Source organism: Strigops habroptila, chromosome 15, assembly GCF_004027225.2.
Source record: "Strigops habroptila isolate Jane chromosome 15, bStrHab1.2.pri, whole genome shotgun sequence".
Taxonomy (NCBI): Eukaryota; Metazoa; Chordata; class Aves; order Psittaciformes; family Psittacidae; genus Strigops; species Strigops habroptila.
In genome coordinates this window covers 376,519-393,490 of record NC_044291.2, presented here as the reverse complement: position 1 = coordinate 393,490, position 16,972 = coordinate 376,519, and the positions used below count along the sequence as shown (strand labels likewise).

Here is a 16,972-nt window from a genome sequence, read left to right as displayed (position 1 = left end):
CAAAGCACTGGGACATGAGAATTTTTTAAAGATGCGATAATGTGTTGAAACATAAATTTATACGAGCTGTTATTTTCTTGTCTCGTAGTCTCCAGAAATACTCGGTTCAGATTTGAGCTAAAGATAAAGCAGGGCACGCAGCTAACCCTTGGGCACTGCAGTGCACTGTGTTGAGCGCTGCGAGTACTCCCCTGCAGAATCATCATCTCTGTTATCTGATGATGCAGCTTGCTGCTTCCCCACTGAATTTCCATCAGAATTAATCTTGTGAGAATTTTTGCAAGTTCCAGACCACAAATAAAAGCAAATCATAATTTTTCAGAGGACGTGTCTAAAATTTGGCACAGCATGAGGCGCTTCTTTCCAGAGATGAGTAATGTAACACAATAGTATGATTTTAATTAAATTCAGCAGCTTTTGGTATGCTCCAGTGTGTCTTGTTCTGCAGCGAAAGAATTGATTCCAATCTGCTTTATAAAAATGGCTCTTGGGCATTAATCTCCTGGTTTTCATCCATCTCGCAGCACTTGACCAAAATCGTTCTCTGACTCTGTTCCCACTTCACAGATGGGAACCAAAACTTGGAGTTGCTGCCTGGGTCGAGAGTGGGGCTGGAGAAGCAGCTCCAGGTCACCTCTTTGCTTTTCCCTGGTCGGCTGTGTCAGTAGCAGTCACCTCTTGCTACATCAGTAAATTAGAAGCTGCTTTAATCCGCCTGATCCCACCGAAGCTGCTGATGAATGAATGCGCTTTCAGCTGTGTGTAAGCATCTGGCAGAACCCCCATGGTTTTCTTTGGACAGCTCCTGTGCTCGAGAGGGCACAACAGCGTTCCCCAGGGACGCAACACTGCTCCGGGGTGCCAGCACCGATGGCTGATAAGGGACCCACGGTCACGAGATGGGATGATCCCATGCTCAGAGATCGACTTGCCTGGAGATAGAGAGGAGGAAAAAAGAAAGGGGGAAGGTTGGAGTGATCAAAATGATGTGCTATGAACAGCCAAGGTCTGAGCACTTTCCCCGGAGACACGTATTTTGGGATTGAAGCACCATTAAGTCTCAGCAATGGGACAGACACGTCTGGAAACAGGGAGCTGGGACTCCATACCCAAACTTAATGGAAAGCATGACCTGAGGTCCAGAATCTTGGTAAAATCACAGACTCCCATGGGTTTTCTCTGCATTGCTGCAGTGCTTTCTTCAAAACAGAGTTGTGGAGGATCTGTACACACAGCTATGGGGTGTGTGAGCTACTGCAAGGTGTAATTATGGCCTGTAGATACCATGCTATGGAAACATTTTTCTTCCAGACTCAGGAAGACAGGACAGCGCAGCCCTGTCCATCCCAGCAGAGCCGCGGAAGCTGCTTTGCACCAGCCTGAGGCTCTGGTCCTTTCCATTGCTGAAGGAATCCCTCGCAGACGGGGCAGCAGATGGGAGCAGCTCACGTTTCATGGGTCTCGTGTACTCCGCCTGCTTTTTAAAGCACTCAAATGTGATCGCTGGGCTTAGGACAACAGGGAGAGATGATCCTGCTGGTGGTGGAGGCTGGAGTCCCGCTCCTGGCAGGGGTTGAACCAGCTCCTTCACTCTCCTGTGGCGTTTTCACAAGTCATGAAAACTTGCTCACAGATCTGCCTGACAGAGCATCTCCACCGCCAGCGGCCTCGGGCGGGAGCAGCTCCATGGGATGGAGGGCAGCGAGTGGGACATTCCCACCCTGCCTGCTTCTCGTCACGCTTTCTGTTCCCAGGGCTGGTGTTTGACCCCAGGAAATCAGAATGAAGTCAGGGAAAACAGAAAATAAATGATGCCAGATCCTCCTTGCTTGGTCACACATTGGATTTGAGGCTAAGGTGCTGGTGTACACAATTATCAGACTAAAGCTGACCCATCCCTGACCCTCTGTATTCTCTGTGATGGTACCACAGAGGTGAAGAGCTGGCTTCAGTTGCTAGGACAGGGCACGCAGATGCTGAAATGTGTTCATAAATAAATCAGTCTTTCTGCTGTTGCTGTTGGAATTGCAGCCTACCTGACTCTTGCCGTTAAATAATTCAGAGGAGAGTGCAGCCAGGCAGCGCATCGCACTGCGCCTTCACCCGCAGAGAGGGTCATGGGGTGGCTGGTGAGGATACGGCGTGGGATGGATCATGGGCAACCCAAGTGACCGCCAAGAGCAAGGCAGGGGTTCTGCATCAGGTGCCTGTGGAATAGTGATTGATCATCCCTGTGTGCTGTTCCGTGGCTGTGGACTGCTCCTGCCTTTCCTTGTCAGAGCATGTTGCATTGCAGGGCGCTGTGTGCTGCATGTGTGCAAGTCTCCAACACGCAGAGTAGCCTAAATGTCTTGTAAGATCAAGGGGGTGCTTTGCATCGTGTGTCGAGAGCGATCATCTGCTCTAAGTTGTGTCCTCAAGAGGAGAAGCTCTCTCTAAACTCCAGAACAAATTACTTGGTCTTTTCTTCTCTTCTAGGTGCTAACACAAACACATCAGATTGATCCCACTTTCGTTCTCCTCTTTGATCTCTGGGAGCGATGCTGCTGAATGCTGTGGGGTTTGTTTGTGAAGAAGTCTGCTCTGGGAGGTTTATTATCTCTGAGAGCCTGTTTCGGGGGTGTTTGATGTTTCTGGGGCTTTCGCTCTTCCCCTGAGTGGGCTCAGGCTCCTGCGGAGCTGCTCGTGCCGCGGCAGCAGGGGGAGGCAGGAGCACAGCGAACCCCGGGCTTCCTACAAACACCCATCCTTCAGCTCCAGGTTTTAGACGGTCCATTTGGTAATCCTCTTCTCCCGTGACTTCCCTTCTAATTGCGTTCTGTGCATCCTTATTTAGCCATTAGCTGCTATTGCAGAGATACAGGTTATTAATTCCTCCCCTGCCCTGACTTTCACGCCGGTGCTTTACCGATGGTCAAGGTGAAGCCGGGGGCTGATGGAGCTGCTGTCCCCATGAAACTCTCATTAGAAGGTATTTTTCTCTCTTTGCTGTCTCCTTGTCTGGCATGGGAAGGTTTATCACAGGAACTGATTACACCTCAAGCCCAGATTTATGGTTGGAAATATGTGCTTGTGATTTTAATATTCTTTGTGGCTCTTTTACTTTCTTTCTGGCATGGTGAGCAAAGGAGAAGGAAATAGAGATTAAGGGCAGAAGATGCGTGTAAAAGAAAGGAGGTCGTGCCTGGCAGTGGGTTGTATCTTTTATTCTTTTAACAAGTGGTCTTTAAGCAGAGGTTACCCCCGATTCCTCCTGTCTCACTGGAGAAATGCCATTCCCCCTCGCCTGTTGGGGCTGAGCTCCGAGACCGGTTCCCGTGATGGGGTCTGTCACTGCAGGAAGAGCTGATGACATTTTTGTCTGTGCCTCACATGGCTCTTGTGTTTGTCACTGACCTCCAGGGGACAGCAGGGGAGGGGAAACACAGGCTTGGTGGAGATCCTGGGTGCCTCCAGCCTCTCACTGCACCTTTGTGTTTTGCAGCTTCTCTCCAAAATGGGCATCCCCCCCAACCACAAATGCACAGGCAGCTTTGTGCCAGATTTGGGGTGTCGGGACAATTGCCCAATGGTACTGGCCTTGTCATGAGACTGTGAGAGCCAGCACAGCCCCATTTGCTCTTCCCACCCATCGCTGTCCTCCCTCTGCGTTGGTGCTTTGCACATGGGCATGGTTCAAGGCTCCGTGGGTCTGCGTCTCGCGCAGGGCACGGCAGCTGGGATAGCTGCTGGAGCATGAAATCGCCCTGCCCTGGGGCTGGGGTCACTTTTCCCTCTCGGCCTCACCACCTGGTTGTGGTTTTAACTGAACTCGCTGCAGGTTTGAGCACTATTTCAAAACACTTTGTCTGAATCTGCTCCTTAAAGAAAAGGTGAAGTAAAGCCGAGGGGGGAAGGTGAATTCATACTGGAGACAGGATCCAAAAATAGTGCATTCGGGGGCTAGCCAGGCTCTATGTTTGAATCCTTCAGGAGAGGCAATGTATTGTGAAACAAGGAGGGTGGAGGGAAGAGGAGGAAATTGCTTTTGGGGCAGTTAAGAGTTCACATGTGTCCAGGTTTGCTCCCCACAGCATCAGCGTCCTGGGGACCCCTCTCTGCCTCCACTGTGGTGCCCCAGGGCCAGGTCAAGCTGCAGACACATTCGCTGGCTCCGGCTGGAGCAGGGCTCGTCCGACCATGGGAGCCCGGCGCAGCCACAAGGTGCATCCAGCCCTGCAGAGCCGCAGCCCGCATGGCCCTGTGCCAGCAATAATACTTTGGGTTTAATTAAAGCAGTATTTTTCATCTCCTTCATACATTATTTGGTTATTACTTTGGAACGAGCCAAGGAATTCTTGTATTCCCCTTACTCCCTCCCCATCTCTTTTAATCTGTTTTCTCCCCCCTTCCTTTTGCCCTTTCGGTCTCTTTTCACTCATCCCCCGGGTTTTAACTTTTTTCAGCTATCACAAAGTTGTTAGGACAAGGAAGGCCAGGGTCTGTTAAGGACTCATTCATCCTGGTGGGATCGGCTGCTGGCAGCAGTGGGAGACGCTGGTGGGAAGCAGCTCAGAGTGCCTTGGCTGGGAGGGCAGGAGCTCACAGGTAGAGAGGCTCCATGGCGGGGGACAGGAAGGTGCTTCTCTTGCTCAGCGACTCCAGCGCAGACTTCGATGAGATTTGTACCAAGTCCTTTGTGCAGCACCAGCACAGTGAGAGTGGCGGCTCGGAGCCAGGTCTCTGAGGTGCTGTTAGATGATGCAGTGCTCAGCCGGTGCCCTGCGGTGAACCAGCCTCTCCTGGCTGCTTGTCCTGCCGTACCAGCGCTGCCAGCGGGGAGCAGCGGGGATGGGCTCATCCTGCCTAATGCCTCCATAGGAAAAAATGTATTTGCAATAAGTGTTTTTTTCCGAAACGCCCTCTGCCCAGGGGGGGGCCTTGGGCTGGGGCTATGGGGACCTGCTGCAGGGGGACACACCAGTAACACTGTTGTTCCTCTCCTTCCCCAGACCCTTCCCATCGGAGGAGACCACGGAAAATGATGACGATGTGTATCGGAGCTTGGAGGAGCTGGCAGAGTAAGTGGCCTCACCTTGTCATGGGGGGACGTGGAAAGGGAAAAGTTGCATTATGGGTCCAGCAAAGTGGGATGAAAGGTGACAGCGGGGCTGGGAGAATTGTGCCGGCTGCTTTGATCATCATGCTGGGAGATCCTTGTGCTCTTGCAGTAGTCTGTCTATTCCCACGCAGAGCCCTGGGAGACATCACTTGTAGTTGGGTTGAGTGTACAGGGGGCTCATTAGGGGGCTTGCAGGCCTGAGCCCATGGGGAGCCCCTCTGCCAGCTAAACCCCTCGTTAGCTGCAAGACCCCAGGATGGGATCCATCCTCTGTGCCGGCTGAAGCCAAGCTGCTCGCTGGGACCCGGGGGGTACCCATTGCTAACTCAGTGCTGCTCCCCAACATGGCATTCTGGGGCTGTGCGGGTGCTGGCACGTGGGTCTGCATCCCCTGTGAGTGATTTCAGCCCACACCAGCCAGCCCCAGGGCAGGCGACCGTCCCGCCTGTCCCTGGTGCTTGGTGGGATGTGGGGCGATGCTGCTGCGGTTTCTGTGTCTGTGTTTGTCTGAGTCTCTGGTATTTTGCTGCCCATGGTGATGATATAACAGGCTTTTAAAAGCAACCTTGAACTACAACGTACGCGGTGAGACACGGGCGCTATTGGAATTCGATGGCAGCGTTCCCGCCGGCCGGGGTTTTACTTATGAAGTGCAGTCTGTTTCATCTGGAGGGAAAGTCTGCCTGGGTGGATATGTGGCTTTATACAGTTAAATATTATTGTTCCACAACATAAATAATAAGGCTCCTTAATCCAATGAGTTCCTTATGGCTTCAGTTATTACAAAAGTAAATCATAAATTACTAGCCGAGGGAAGGGAGTACCCTGGAAGCCCCTGCTCACCGTCTGCTCCGGCAGCTACAGTTTAATAACTTTTTAACTTATAAAGAGATCCTTTCAAGAACATTTTTCTCCCTCTCTCTTAAAGTTCTCAAAATCCCTTTAATATTGGGTTTTAAATTCCTGATTCTCACACATAGATGTGCTTTTAATTGGAGAAAGGTTTGTGTGTGAACTCACACTCAGCGCCGGTGGCTCCTGCAGGGTGTCCGTGTGAAGCTTCCCAAACTGTTTCTCGGACCTTTGCTCATGGCTGAGAGTTGGTTCCTCTGTGAGAGGGTCTGGGATGCCCATGTCCTGCGCTCGGATAGCTTCAAGGTTTATTCCTTATCAATCACTCTGCTTTGTCCCACATTGTCTCCAATTTCTAACTTTCCCTTTTCTCTGATTCTTTGCAAAATCCGATTCTTTACATCTTCAGTTAGGGCCCCTGGGGGAAGGCGCCTGTAAATCATGGGTGTGTTGCACAAATTCCTTCATCCAGGTCTGCGCTGCTGGTGCAGCCAGGTTGTGCATGGAAACACAACCCATGGAACAGCGATGTAGTTCACTCCTAAGTGTAGAAACCTCCGAGAGCCCCTCAGCACGAGTGCTGCTGTCCCGCTGCCTGCAGACCCATCAGCAAGAGTTCCCCTTTCTCCTTTGACAAGGAGCGTCTCTCTGTGCTTGACAAGGAAACTTTCACTGGACACTTGCTGGTCACAATGGTGCATGCTGGGCACCGCTGCTGGGTGCTGGCAAATGCGGGACCGCATGAGAAGAGCTCTTTCTTCGCTGCTGCCGATCTCCAAACAACTGAACAAAGGCATCATTCATGAGCTGGGCATGATTCAGTCCATCCAGCATCTTAGCATTTAATATTGCTGATGATCCAGCAGCCTTGGGAAGATCCAAGTGCATCCGAAATGCTTCATTGGAGGCAAGGAAGTGATTTTCACAAGCAGCAGTGAGGTGACCCAGTGCATGGAAGGAGCCATGACCGAGCTGGGCACAGCAATCCTCCCTTTTGCAGGAGAGACCCCTCCGCCTTTGGGTGTTTTTTCCACACTAACATGGTGTATTCGTGCAGCTGAGTGATTATTTTTGCCCTTTGGATCATTTTGGCAGGATGAATGGTTCTGTCCATAAAACCACTGTAAAAGGTGCTGCTGCAAGTGCCCAGCCTGCAGGAGGGATGATCCCGGTGGGCTCAGCACCCCTGGGAGAGAGGAGTGTCACAAAGGGAGCTCTCTCTGGGTGTTGTGCTGCTGGGATAAGCTCAGGTTAAATATTGAGCTGGTTCTAAGAAGACATTTTTGGGGCTAGTAAAAGTGGATGTTTTGGAGAGTATCAAAACTCTTCATTTCAACCTTAAATGGAGCAGTTTGGTGTTCACTTTTGGGCTGTCGCAGGGGTTACACTGAGCTGCATGCAGCTCCCCGGCGCTGGGTCAGCCACCAGCAGGTCAAGGCAGAGAATGGCCTGGAAACAGCTATTCATTAAAAAAAAAACCCAACAAAAATCCAACCCAGAAGCCAAGAGAGCAGCTGGTGGTGGGAAGGGGAGGGGAGAATGGAGGGCGTCAGGGGACCTTGGGAGTTCTCCGTTTCCCTGCCCTCAGCCCGCCGGCCCCTCAGTTTGCTGCGCGGGCAGATGGCAGGGTCGGGGCAGATGGTGAGGGCAGCCGGTGTGATTGGAGCCTGAGCCATGCTGGGAGGAGCAGAAAAGGGCCGTGTCCCCTCTGCTGCCTGCTCTGTCTCAGCGAGCCCTGACCCCAGCGCGCCAGCCGGGCTGGGGGAGCTCACGGGAGCTGGCCCCTGGAATCGGTGACCCTGGTGCTTGTGCTGAGGATGCTCCTGCAGGTCTGCAGGGATGGGAGCTGCTGCTTCCACATGGCTGCTGGGTGTTTTCACCTTGCTGCTGAGCATCCTCCCCACCGACCGCTTTTCCGTCTCTGGATGGCTGTTTCAGCTGCCCCAAACCATTCTGGTGCTTCCAGAGTTACACTTCACATTTAAGTTAGATTTGCTCTGCTGCCATTTAAGCTCTCTCCAGTTATTTTCTCTCATTAAACTGATGAGAGCCTTTAATTCTGGTCCTCTTTACAGCACCAGAATGTTCTCTGTCATGAACCTTCTGCACTTCATGGCACTGTCCCTCTGCGCTGACAGAAAGCCCAGCAGGTTTGGTGGGTTGCACCCACCATGTGGGGTGGGTTTTGGGTTGTTTGGTAGCTGTTTGAAGAATTCAGGCGGGCAGAATTGCTGTGAATGGTTTGTCATGAAACATTTAATTTGCATAATTTCTGCCTCTTTTTTTATCCCTTTCAAAGTGAATTGCTTTGAGGGGAGAAGTTGCGGTGTTGTAAAAAAGGCAAAGACAGTGTTTTGAGCAAAGCAGCTCCCCACCAAACCCTGCGCTGGAGCCGGGAGCTTCATCCCACAGGTCGGTGTTCGCAGGCCTTGTTCTGAGCTGCAGCTCGCTGGAGATTTGTCCCTAGTGGAAGTACTGGGGATAGTGGTGTGTTCCCAAACCTTTTACCATAGAGAAAGGGATTTGCAGGAAATCTCCTGCCTGGCCTCAATTTCTCAAGCGATGCAGCTCGGTTGGGCACAGACTCTGCCAACAACCTGTCTTCTGCCACGAGCTTCCTGCTGGAGGTTTTCCTGCTTCTTTTGCTGCTGTCACCAGCGTTGCCTCCTTGTATCTTCCAAAATAGTGATGTGCTCAGCAGAATTTCTCTAGTGCATTAAGGAAGTACTGAATAGAGGAGCCAAGGTGAGATGATAAGTTAGCTGCCACTTTTCTCCTGATTTTTGTGGTGTTGGAAAAGCCACACATGCCAGCCAGTTAAATGAATGGCTCCGTGGGACACAGAGCTCGAGCCTTTGCACTTGTAAATGTGTCTTCTTTGTCACCAGTAAAGGTTTTTATATGTGCTGCTAGTGCCATTGCTGGGATCATGTTAGCTGCTGTGACTGTGTGAGGCTCATTCTTGGGATTTTAATGTTCCACTTTGAATGGGGAACATAAGACCTGAGTAGAATAGATGGCAAAAGGCTTCTCCTGCTATTTCCAGACATGTGTCTCCATCCAAGTACAATCTGGCTAATTAAAACCCTGCATGATCTCGAGTCCAAGGACTGCACATCTTGCACTCCTTTGCCCTGAAACCCAAGCCTGCCAGATGTGCGGCAGATACAGGATTCTGCTTGTCCTTGTCTGACAGAGACCATGAATGAGGGGGTTGGTCAGATGAACTGTCTGTTTGTAGCTGTAAGTGCAGAGTAAGAATGAGAAAGTGGAGGATTCCTGGGGTGAACTGGAGCCTGGCAGCTGTCCTGGGGACCCTGCACATTCCCTTCCAGCCTGGGCCTGGTGGGGCTCTGAGGTCTTCTGGCTCTGAACCTCAGCCACAAGGTTGGAAATTTGGAGTTGTGTTTTGGTTGTCTTGTCTTAGCTCCTCTCTCTCCTTTTCCTCGTCTTACTTCTGCTCTTCCTGGTGGTTCTGGTGGTTCAGAGCGAGAGCAGAGGTGTGGTGGGTTTGCCCTGAGGGCCTTGCTTGGGCTCATCCTTGAATTCTTGAGCCTGGTACAAACTCATCAAATTCCTGGAGCAGCTTTTATGGATTAAGAGGTTCTTCAGTGCCCCTCAAGACCCTCAGAGCTTCCCTGCTTACCCCCCTCATCCACGGTGTCATTGCAAACAGGATGTGCAGCATCCCTTTAGCATAGTGGACCTGCTGCAGGTTACTGACCAGCGCATCACAGGCCATCTGTGCCCATCCCCTGCTGTGGGCAATGCTGTCCAGAGCTCATCTTATCCCAGAGCCCAGATGCAGACTGTGTGTCCTCTGTTTTGGCCTAGTGCTGAGCTCTGGCGGGCTGGTTCCCAGTGGTGGAGCAGTGGGACCGGTGCCTTCACCCAGGGCGGTGATGTTCTTCCTCAAACTAACTCAATTTTGGCATCCTGTCTGGGGGAATGGCACCGGGAGCTGCTGGGATCATGGAGGGACCCTGCCCTTCCCCAGCTCCCTCCTTCTGTGTCCCTGTTTGTCCCTCACTCCGAGGCAGCAGCCTGGCATCGGTCCCTCTGCTAAGGGAGCTGCTCCTTTGCATGGCTGCTGTCTGCATGTACTGAGCAGGCATGGCCAGGGAGGAGGAGCTCAGCCAAAAGCATTGGTTTTGCCTGAAATTGCCTTAGGTACGCAAAGCTTTCCTGGCAAGGCAAGGTGCAGCCAGCCCAAAGCTGGTTACATCCATCCCAATAACAGTAATTGCAAATGCTGGCATGAATTCTGAAGGGTGGGTAAAATCCCTTTCCTAAAGCCAGAGCTGTCAATGAATCTCCTAATCCAGGCAGTAGATTGTAGGCTCCGATACCCACGGGTAACTCGCAGGCTCTGCTGCTTTTATTGGAGCAGTAAATTGCTTTTCTTTGTGAAGAACAAGGTGAAGATATGGCCTTCCTTGCTCAAGTTGTTCAGTCTAAGCGTGACATGCTCGAGATGCTGAATTTATTGCCTCCCACAGCAGGGGTCTGTGCTGAACATGGAAAATACCTGCCCTGCTTTCCTTTCCCTTATGGCATTTAGCATCAGTATGTTCTTAGGCTGCCAATGGCTAAAATCATCCCAATGCCTGTTCTCTTTTAATGATGGGGAGGGAGGGTGTGTATTTTCAACCCTGACAGAAAAAAATGCAGAGACTGATGCAGATCAACATGAGCAAAGCAGCAGCATCAGCCGCTGCACATGCGCCGGGAGAGGCTCATCTGCACGTTTTACTGCTCCCCATAAAACCAGCACCTCTGGTGCTCCTCAGAGATGTACTGGGAATGGGTTTAATAAATAAGGGTCGGCTGGACAAAGGTGGTGTTGTTCTAATACCACCACAGCTGCTGGGTTTGAGCATCTCTGGTGCCTCTCCCCTAAGCTCTGAAGTGGAGGTGTCTTTCTAGATGGCCCCAAGACAAGGGAGTTGTCGCTAGTTTTTACCTGAGGCCAGAAATCAGAGATAGGAAGGGCTTACACTGGTGTGGGTGGGCAGGAGTTTATGGAACAGCATGGCTCAGCCTCTTTGATAGAGCCATGAGAGTGGCGAGGTGCTGTCAGGATGTGGCCCCAGGTGGTGGGTGCAGTGTTTGTGTCATATGGCTCTCGGCAGCTTTGTGGGCAAATCCGCTGTGTTGTCTCTTGGTGGGCACTCCTGCCCCTTTCCTGGTGGCCCAGAGGAGCTCTGGGTAGGGCCAGGCTTGGGGGGTCCATGGGACACCCGTCCTTCTCCAGGCAGCCTGAGATTTAGCGAAACCCCTTCAGCACCTCACGCTGCCTCCTAGGTTCCTCACTGGGATGTCCTGGTGCATGCCCAGCTGCAGACCAGAGCGGGTGGCTCCTTGGTGAGGGAGGAGAGCAGGCCCCTGTGCAGCACCAGGCTGGGCTCTGAGGCTTGGACGTGGTGCCTGGTTGTGCTTGTGTGGAGGAGAGGAGGTCCGGAGGATGCTCAGGCTGTGGGGCTCCGGGGTCACCTCAAGACACTGTGTTCTCCTTCTGCACGTGGCCCAGACCAGTTGCTGGGCAGCATCAGGGCTCAGCTCCAGCAGCAGCATCCCGCAGCTCTCCCGCAGTCGTGTCGCACCAGCCGGGCTCCTGCTTGCGACATTAACCCGACCATACGTTCCCTAACGGCCCTTGAGCCAGGGGAATGATGTGTGGAGAGGCAGGCAGCAATCCGAGAGGTGCGGGCAGGAACATTCATCAGGATCTGGGAGTTACTCAGTCTGGATAAGGACTGGAGAGAATATAAATATTGGTACAGATAATACTGGTGACGGTGACGCTTGGGAAGGGGAAGATGGATCACCAGCTATTAGTGGGCATTATGACAGCAGCTGCAATGCATCACTCTGGGAGAATGGGACGGATACATCATGCCAGTGTATTCATTTAAAATCCCCAAATTTTTATTAAATAAAGCTGTTTATAAAAATAGAACTGTATTTAGAAAAGAAATAAAGCCCAGTTTTGCAAGCAGATGTACTCTGCCGCTCTGTGCTATGTAATATAGAGATGTCGAGTGTTACAGTTTGAGTGCAGTTCTACACCTAAATATATTTGTCTGTAATTAATACCCATGTTGAAAGAGACAGCTTGTAAAACACACGAACACTGTTTGATATTCCAGCATTTCACGCTGTGCTGATCCCATGGGGCTGACTTCAGTGGGAGCCGTAAGCAATCAGCACCTGTAGATCTGAGAGCTAAAATTATTGCTCTTAATTGGTATTTACTATGGGTTGAATTTTCAGAAGTGTTCTAAGACTTGGGAGTCTCTGGCAGGGCTGCAAAGGCTCAGATGGCAGCTTGGTACCTCACACCATCACCTTTAAACACAAATTGAGCACTAGTGATGCCTTTCAAGCAGGTGCTTGCAGGGCATCTCCTAAGTGGTGTGGCTGATCTTGACGGCATGACTTTTGCTGCCTAATTTATCTCTGATGTAAACATTATTACTGGGCTCTGCTCAGCATTGGGGCTGAGCATCCCCAGGCTGAGCATCAGCTGAGCTCACCTTATGGTGACCAGGAGAGCGCTCCGCTCCTCTGGGTAACATTAGAGGCAAAATCACCCGGTTTGCTCATCAGGGCAAGGATTGTGCTTTATGGGACTCGGTGTATCCCCAGAGAAGCTGGATCTGGAGCTTTTAAACCTGGACTGGAGGAAAGTGGGGCTGTTGCTGGTCCGGGTGTTGCTGTGGGTCCTGCACGGCTATGTCATGCTTCCTCCTAAGTGAGGCAGGGCTGGGATGCTTCTACCTGTGCACAAAGCCATTGGGTGATTATTTAGTATCTGCTTTACTTCGAATGGACGTGGGCTCCTACAGCAGTTTGCTGCCCTCACTGGGGGAAGGGGGTGACCTTTTTTTTGCATGAAGGAGATCTTTTTGTTAGAAAAAAGCAAGATCAGGCCAAGAGTGAGGCAGTGCTTTAACATACCAAAATCCAGCCCATTAAAGTGTATTCTGTAAGTGTAATGTAGGTAAAGCCACTGGCACAGGAGCTGCTCCCTGTCCTGAAGAGGAGGCAGGAGACGAGCAGGAGGCTGTGGGCAGCTCCAGAGGCAGGTGGAGCTGGACCTCGTGGCCTGCAGCAGCTCGGTGGTCCCGCCGGGTGCTGTATGGGCCAAGCACAAACTCTGCAGGGGCAGAGCTGGCAGCTGGCGCTGGAGCAGCAACACCACGTGCTCGGCACAGGGCTCGGAGCAGTGTCCTGGCTGCCATCCCTGCCCTGGCTGCCATCCCTGCCCGTGCCGAGCAGCCTTTCTCCTTTCCCAGCCTCCAGCGAGCAGGAAGAGATGTGCAGTGGGTACCGATCTGAGGAAATGGAGTCTCCTTGTACAGAGACTGTGGGCTGAGCACGTCAGTGCTGCGGGCTTTCTTTATTGTCATGGTTGTCCTCCCTCCTTGTGCGAGGGCACTCGCTGGTTGGCCTGGGGCGGAGGCAGTGACCGTGGCAGTACTGGTAAATCACTCCCCTTCTCGTTCCAGTGAACATGACCTGGGGGAGGATATTTACGACTGCGTCCCCTGCGAGGATGAAGGCGATGATATCTATGAAGATATCATCAGAGTGGAAGTTCAGCAGCCCATGGTAACAATTTATCTGCATTTTTAAAGCTACACCTTGATGGGAGGGGAAGTGGGAGGGTTCAGTTAGATAAATAACTGTCCACCCGTGACAAGTGATGCTGCAAGGGAGTGAATGCTTTGAACCCTTAAACCAAGCTCCCTCGCGAACAGTACAAGTGAGCTGAGGTGGGATGGGACCAGCCCAGAGGGGGTTCTCCGGGGGGCTCAGGGTTCATGCATGGACTGCACTGTGTGGTGTCCCGCAGCCGGGCAGTGCAGGGCTCGGGTCAGTATTGGCAATTTAACACTGTCCCCTCCTCAGTGTTCTCCATTTTCTTGGACACTGCTGTGCAGTGATGGAACTGATAGCTCTGACTTCCTTCCTCTCCTTCCCTGGGCAAAAACGTCTATTTTCAATATAAGCACCCCTGTGTCTGGCCAAGTGTTGGGATTATTAAGATTTGTTGCAGTTACATGTGTGTCATGCTAATTCAGTTCTTGTGTTTCTGCATGCTTCAGATCAGATACATGCAGGTAAGATGCATTGATTGAAATACTGGTTTCCATCCAGCACATAGGTCTGAGCTGGGGGTTGTAAGGGAGTGTACAGAGGGTCCCCGTTCCTGTGCATGAGCATTAAAACCTCATTGCTGAATCATGTTGAATACGTTGAAACATATGGAATAGTACAGACAGGTTCCTTCCTAATTTTTCTGGATAAAATAGTTTCTTTAACATAAAGCAGTAACAGAGCTCTCCTGACTTCCCAGGCTTGAGCTGGTTCTGAGTTTGCTCTCACTGAAGGCTGAATTGGAGCTCTGTGCTGCATGAGCAGGTTGCTCGACCACTCTTGAGAGTATTATGTGTTATTTTTCCTTTTTTCTAGAAAATGGGAATGACAGAAGATGACAAAAGAAACTGCTGTTTGCTAGAAATCCAAGAAACTGAGGCCAAATACTACAAAACACTTGAAGATATAGAAAAGGTAAGAACTGAGGCATCTCCTCTGTGCCATCACCTTCCCATCATCACTCGGTCTCACATTAATCTCGCTGCACTGGTTCTCGCTGCGAGAGCTGGCAGATGTTGAGGCAGGATTGATGCGTTCACACATAAAACTGGAGAGGAGGGAGATCCAGAAAACCCATCCTGAGAGGCACAAATGTGCAGCCCGTAACTGCAGGAGCCAAACAGCACATTTGTGTCTGCTCACTGCCTATTGGAAACAGGCTGAACCCATCCCACTGCACCCCCTGCCCGGGCGGGAGGCTCTGCCACCGCGCGCACCCAGAGGAGCCGAGTCTGCAGATCTCTTATCGCTGCGATTGCTACGGGATCGTTTCTTCATTCAGGATGTTTTTCAGAAGTGCTGAGGCTGTGCTGGTTTCTCATTGGAACTAATTGGATTAAAAGTAGCGTTTTGCTGCTCAAATCCATGGGGTTTAATTGGTTTTCATAAATTATCGTGTCTTTCAAATCAAAATAAGAACGGACACCTCAGCACGGCAGCAGAGTGGTGGGTACAGCTGGAGCCTAGGGGTGGTTTGTGCTCCGAGGAAAGCAGCAAGAATGAAGAACAATAGTAAAAATCCAGCTGCCATTTCTAATCACCCCAAAACGCTTTTGGTTCCTCCCCTTTTGCAATTATTTGCCTCTCTCTGCTGCAAGTTCCTGCGAAAAATCATAGAATGTGAGCGAAGCCAGCACGATGGAATAACATTTCCCATTTTCCATGAGAATGTCCCAATGTACATGTCATTCACATAAATAACCCTTGTTCCTTGGAAACGGCCACAGCCCTCCTGGTTCACTGTAAAGGAAGTTAAATTATCGCTTTGATATCCATCAGAGAAGCTTGCAAAGGCTCATTGGGTTCTGATGACGGGTTACGGGTAGAGGGTCCTGCCTTTGGTGCGTTGCATCAGGGACGGTTCCGTAGTTACAAGTCATGGGGACATTTCTATTAATATGTATTACTTCAGAAAGGCATTTCCAAAGCAATCACATTATCGGTGCTTTCCCAAGGGCAGAATTCTGGTGAGATAATCAAAGAGCTTCCAAGCTGTTCCCAACTGCAGCGAGGGAATGATCCGTGTGTGTGTGACCCCCTCCCGCCGGGTCAGTGGGACAGGGGCTGTGCCCACCCATGGGTGGGGGTCCTGCACCTCCCCACGCCTGGAAGTGCCGCGGGGAGCTCGGGGGACTCCTGGCCCTGCTGGAGTCCATGGCACAGCCCAGGCTGGGCAAACACGTCGTCATTCACCTCCCTTTGCAAGTGCTTAAATTGGTTACAACCCGGCTTCTCCCTGCTGGGTAAATGCAGCCGGTGAAGCAGGAAAAACACCCCCTTGCACAAGCCCCCCTTGTCCACTCTCTCCAGTATTTCAATCCCTTTTCCATTTACCTCTTGCCAGAACTATATGAACCCACTGCGGCTGGTACTGACTCCCCAAGACATGGAAGCTATTTTTATCAATTTGGAGGTAATGGCACAGACATTGTGGTTTAAATCTGTGTTCTTTTCATGGCGGCTCAGCCCTCTTCCTGCTTAAGAGGAGGTGTACAGATTTCATATGAGATTTGTGCATTCACTTGTAGAGGTTCAGTCCTCCATGTGCTGCGGAGCTTGAAAGGGTTTAGGAGATATTCTTTAACGCTCAATTTTAGAGTTGGGGATTATATGAACTCTAGGTAAGAAAACAGTTTTATACGGAGGATATTCCAGGGCTCGGGCTGTGTATTTCAGCTGTACTTAGTGGTGGTTGGGGCACACTGGGATGAAGGGATTTATTTCCATACTGCAGTCGGGGTCAGAGCCTGCCCATCTCTTCTTCTGCCTCCAGACCTGCAAAAGGGACTTTAATACACATGGACATCCAGGGGCATTTATCACTGAATAACCTCCTGGTGGAACTACACCCTTGCACTCCTGGCCACCTAGGGCTGCATCTCACTAGAAGAACTTATTTTAAAAACAGCTAAAAAAAGGGGAAAAGAAAAAAAAGAAGAGAAAATGCCTGTCTGATTAAGCAGTGAACGTGTGCTTCTTCAGGCTGTTTGTGCCCACTTGCTTTGGATGTGTTTAAAGTATTGATTGTTTCTTCGTTTTAGGACCTAATTAAAGTGCACTTCAGTTTCCTGAGAGCCATCGATGTCTCTATGATGTCTGGAGGAAGCAGCCTGGCAAAAGTGTTTCTGGAATTCAAAGAGAGGTAAAGCAGCCCTTGTCTTCAGGCAGCTCCAGTTTTAACAGAGCTGGGATAATATTTGCAGGGCCCATCTCTGAGCTTTGGGCAGAAATGCCCATCACAGCAGACGAGGTTTGTCCCCTCCGCAGCTGAATGCTCTCAGGTGGCTGGAACATCACTGGGTGCCAACACTTAAGCAGCTACATCCAGCCACAAACATGTCAGGTTGGGACATCTCC

General features: G+C 51.0%; 1 protein-coding gene across 7 annotated transcripts in view; it reads left to right on the top strand.

Annotated features, from left to right (window-relative positions):
* VAV2 (vav guanine nucleotide exchange factor 2) overlaps window positions 1-16,972 on the top strand; it is a 107,263-nt gene that overhangs the window by 68,530 nt on the left and 21,761 nt on the right. For 4 of the 7 annotated variants that reach the window (XR_003994514.2, XM_030507332.1, XM_030507331.1 and 1 more), the window contains exons 4-9: window positions 4,992-5,060; window positions 13,465-13,567; window positions 14,065-14,079; window positions 14,432-14,530; window positions 15,960-16,028; window positions 16,657-16,757. Coding sequence is in view for 6 of the 7 variants with exons in the window: in XM_030507332.1 (XP_030363192.1) it covers window positions 4,992-5,060; window positions 13,465-13,567; window positions 14,065-14,079; window positions 14,432-14,530; window positions 15,960-16,028; window positions 16,657-16,757 (456 nt within the window). In the remaining variant the exon portion in view is untranslated. The remainder of the gene's footprint in view (window positions 1-4,991; window positions 5,061-13,464; window positions 13,568-14,064; window positions 14,080-14,431; window positions 14,531-15,959; window positions 16,029-16,656; window positions 16,758-16,972) is intronic. The other 3 variants (XM_030507333.1, XM_030507337.2, XM_030507335.2) reach the window with 1 other exon arrangement.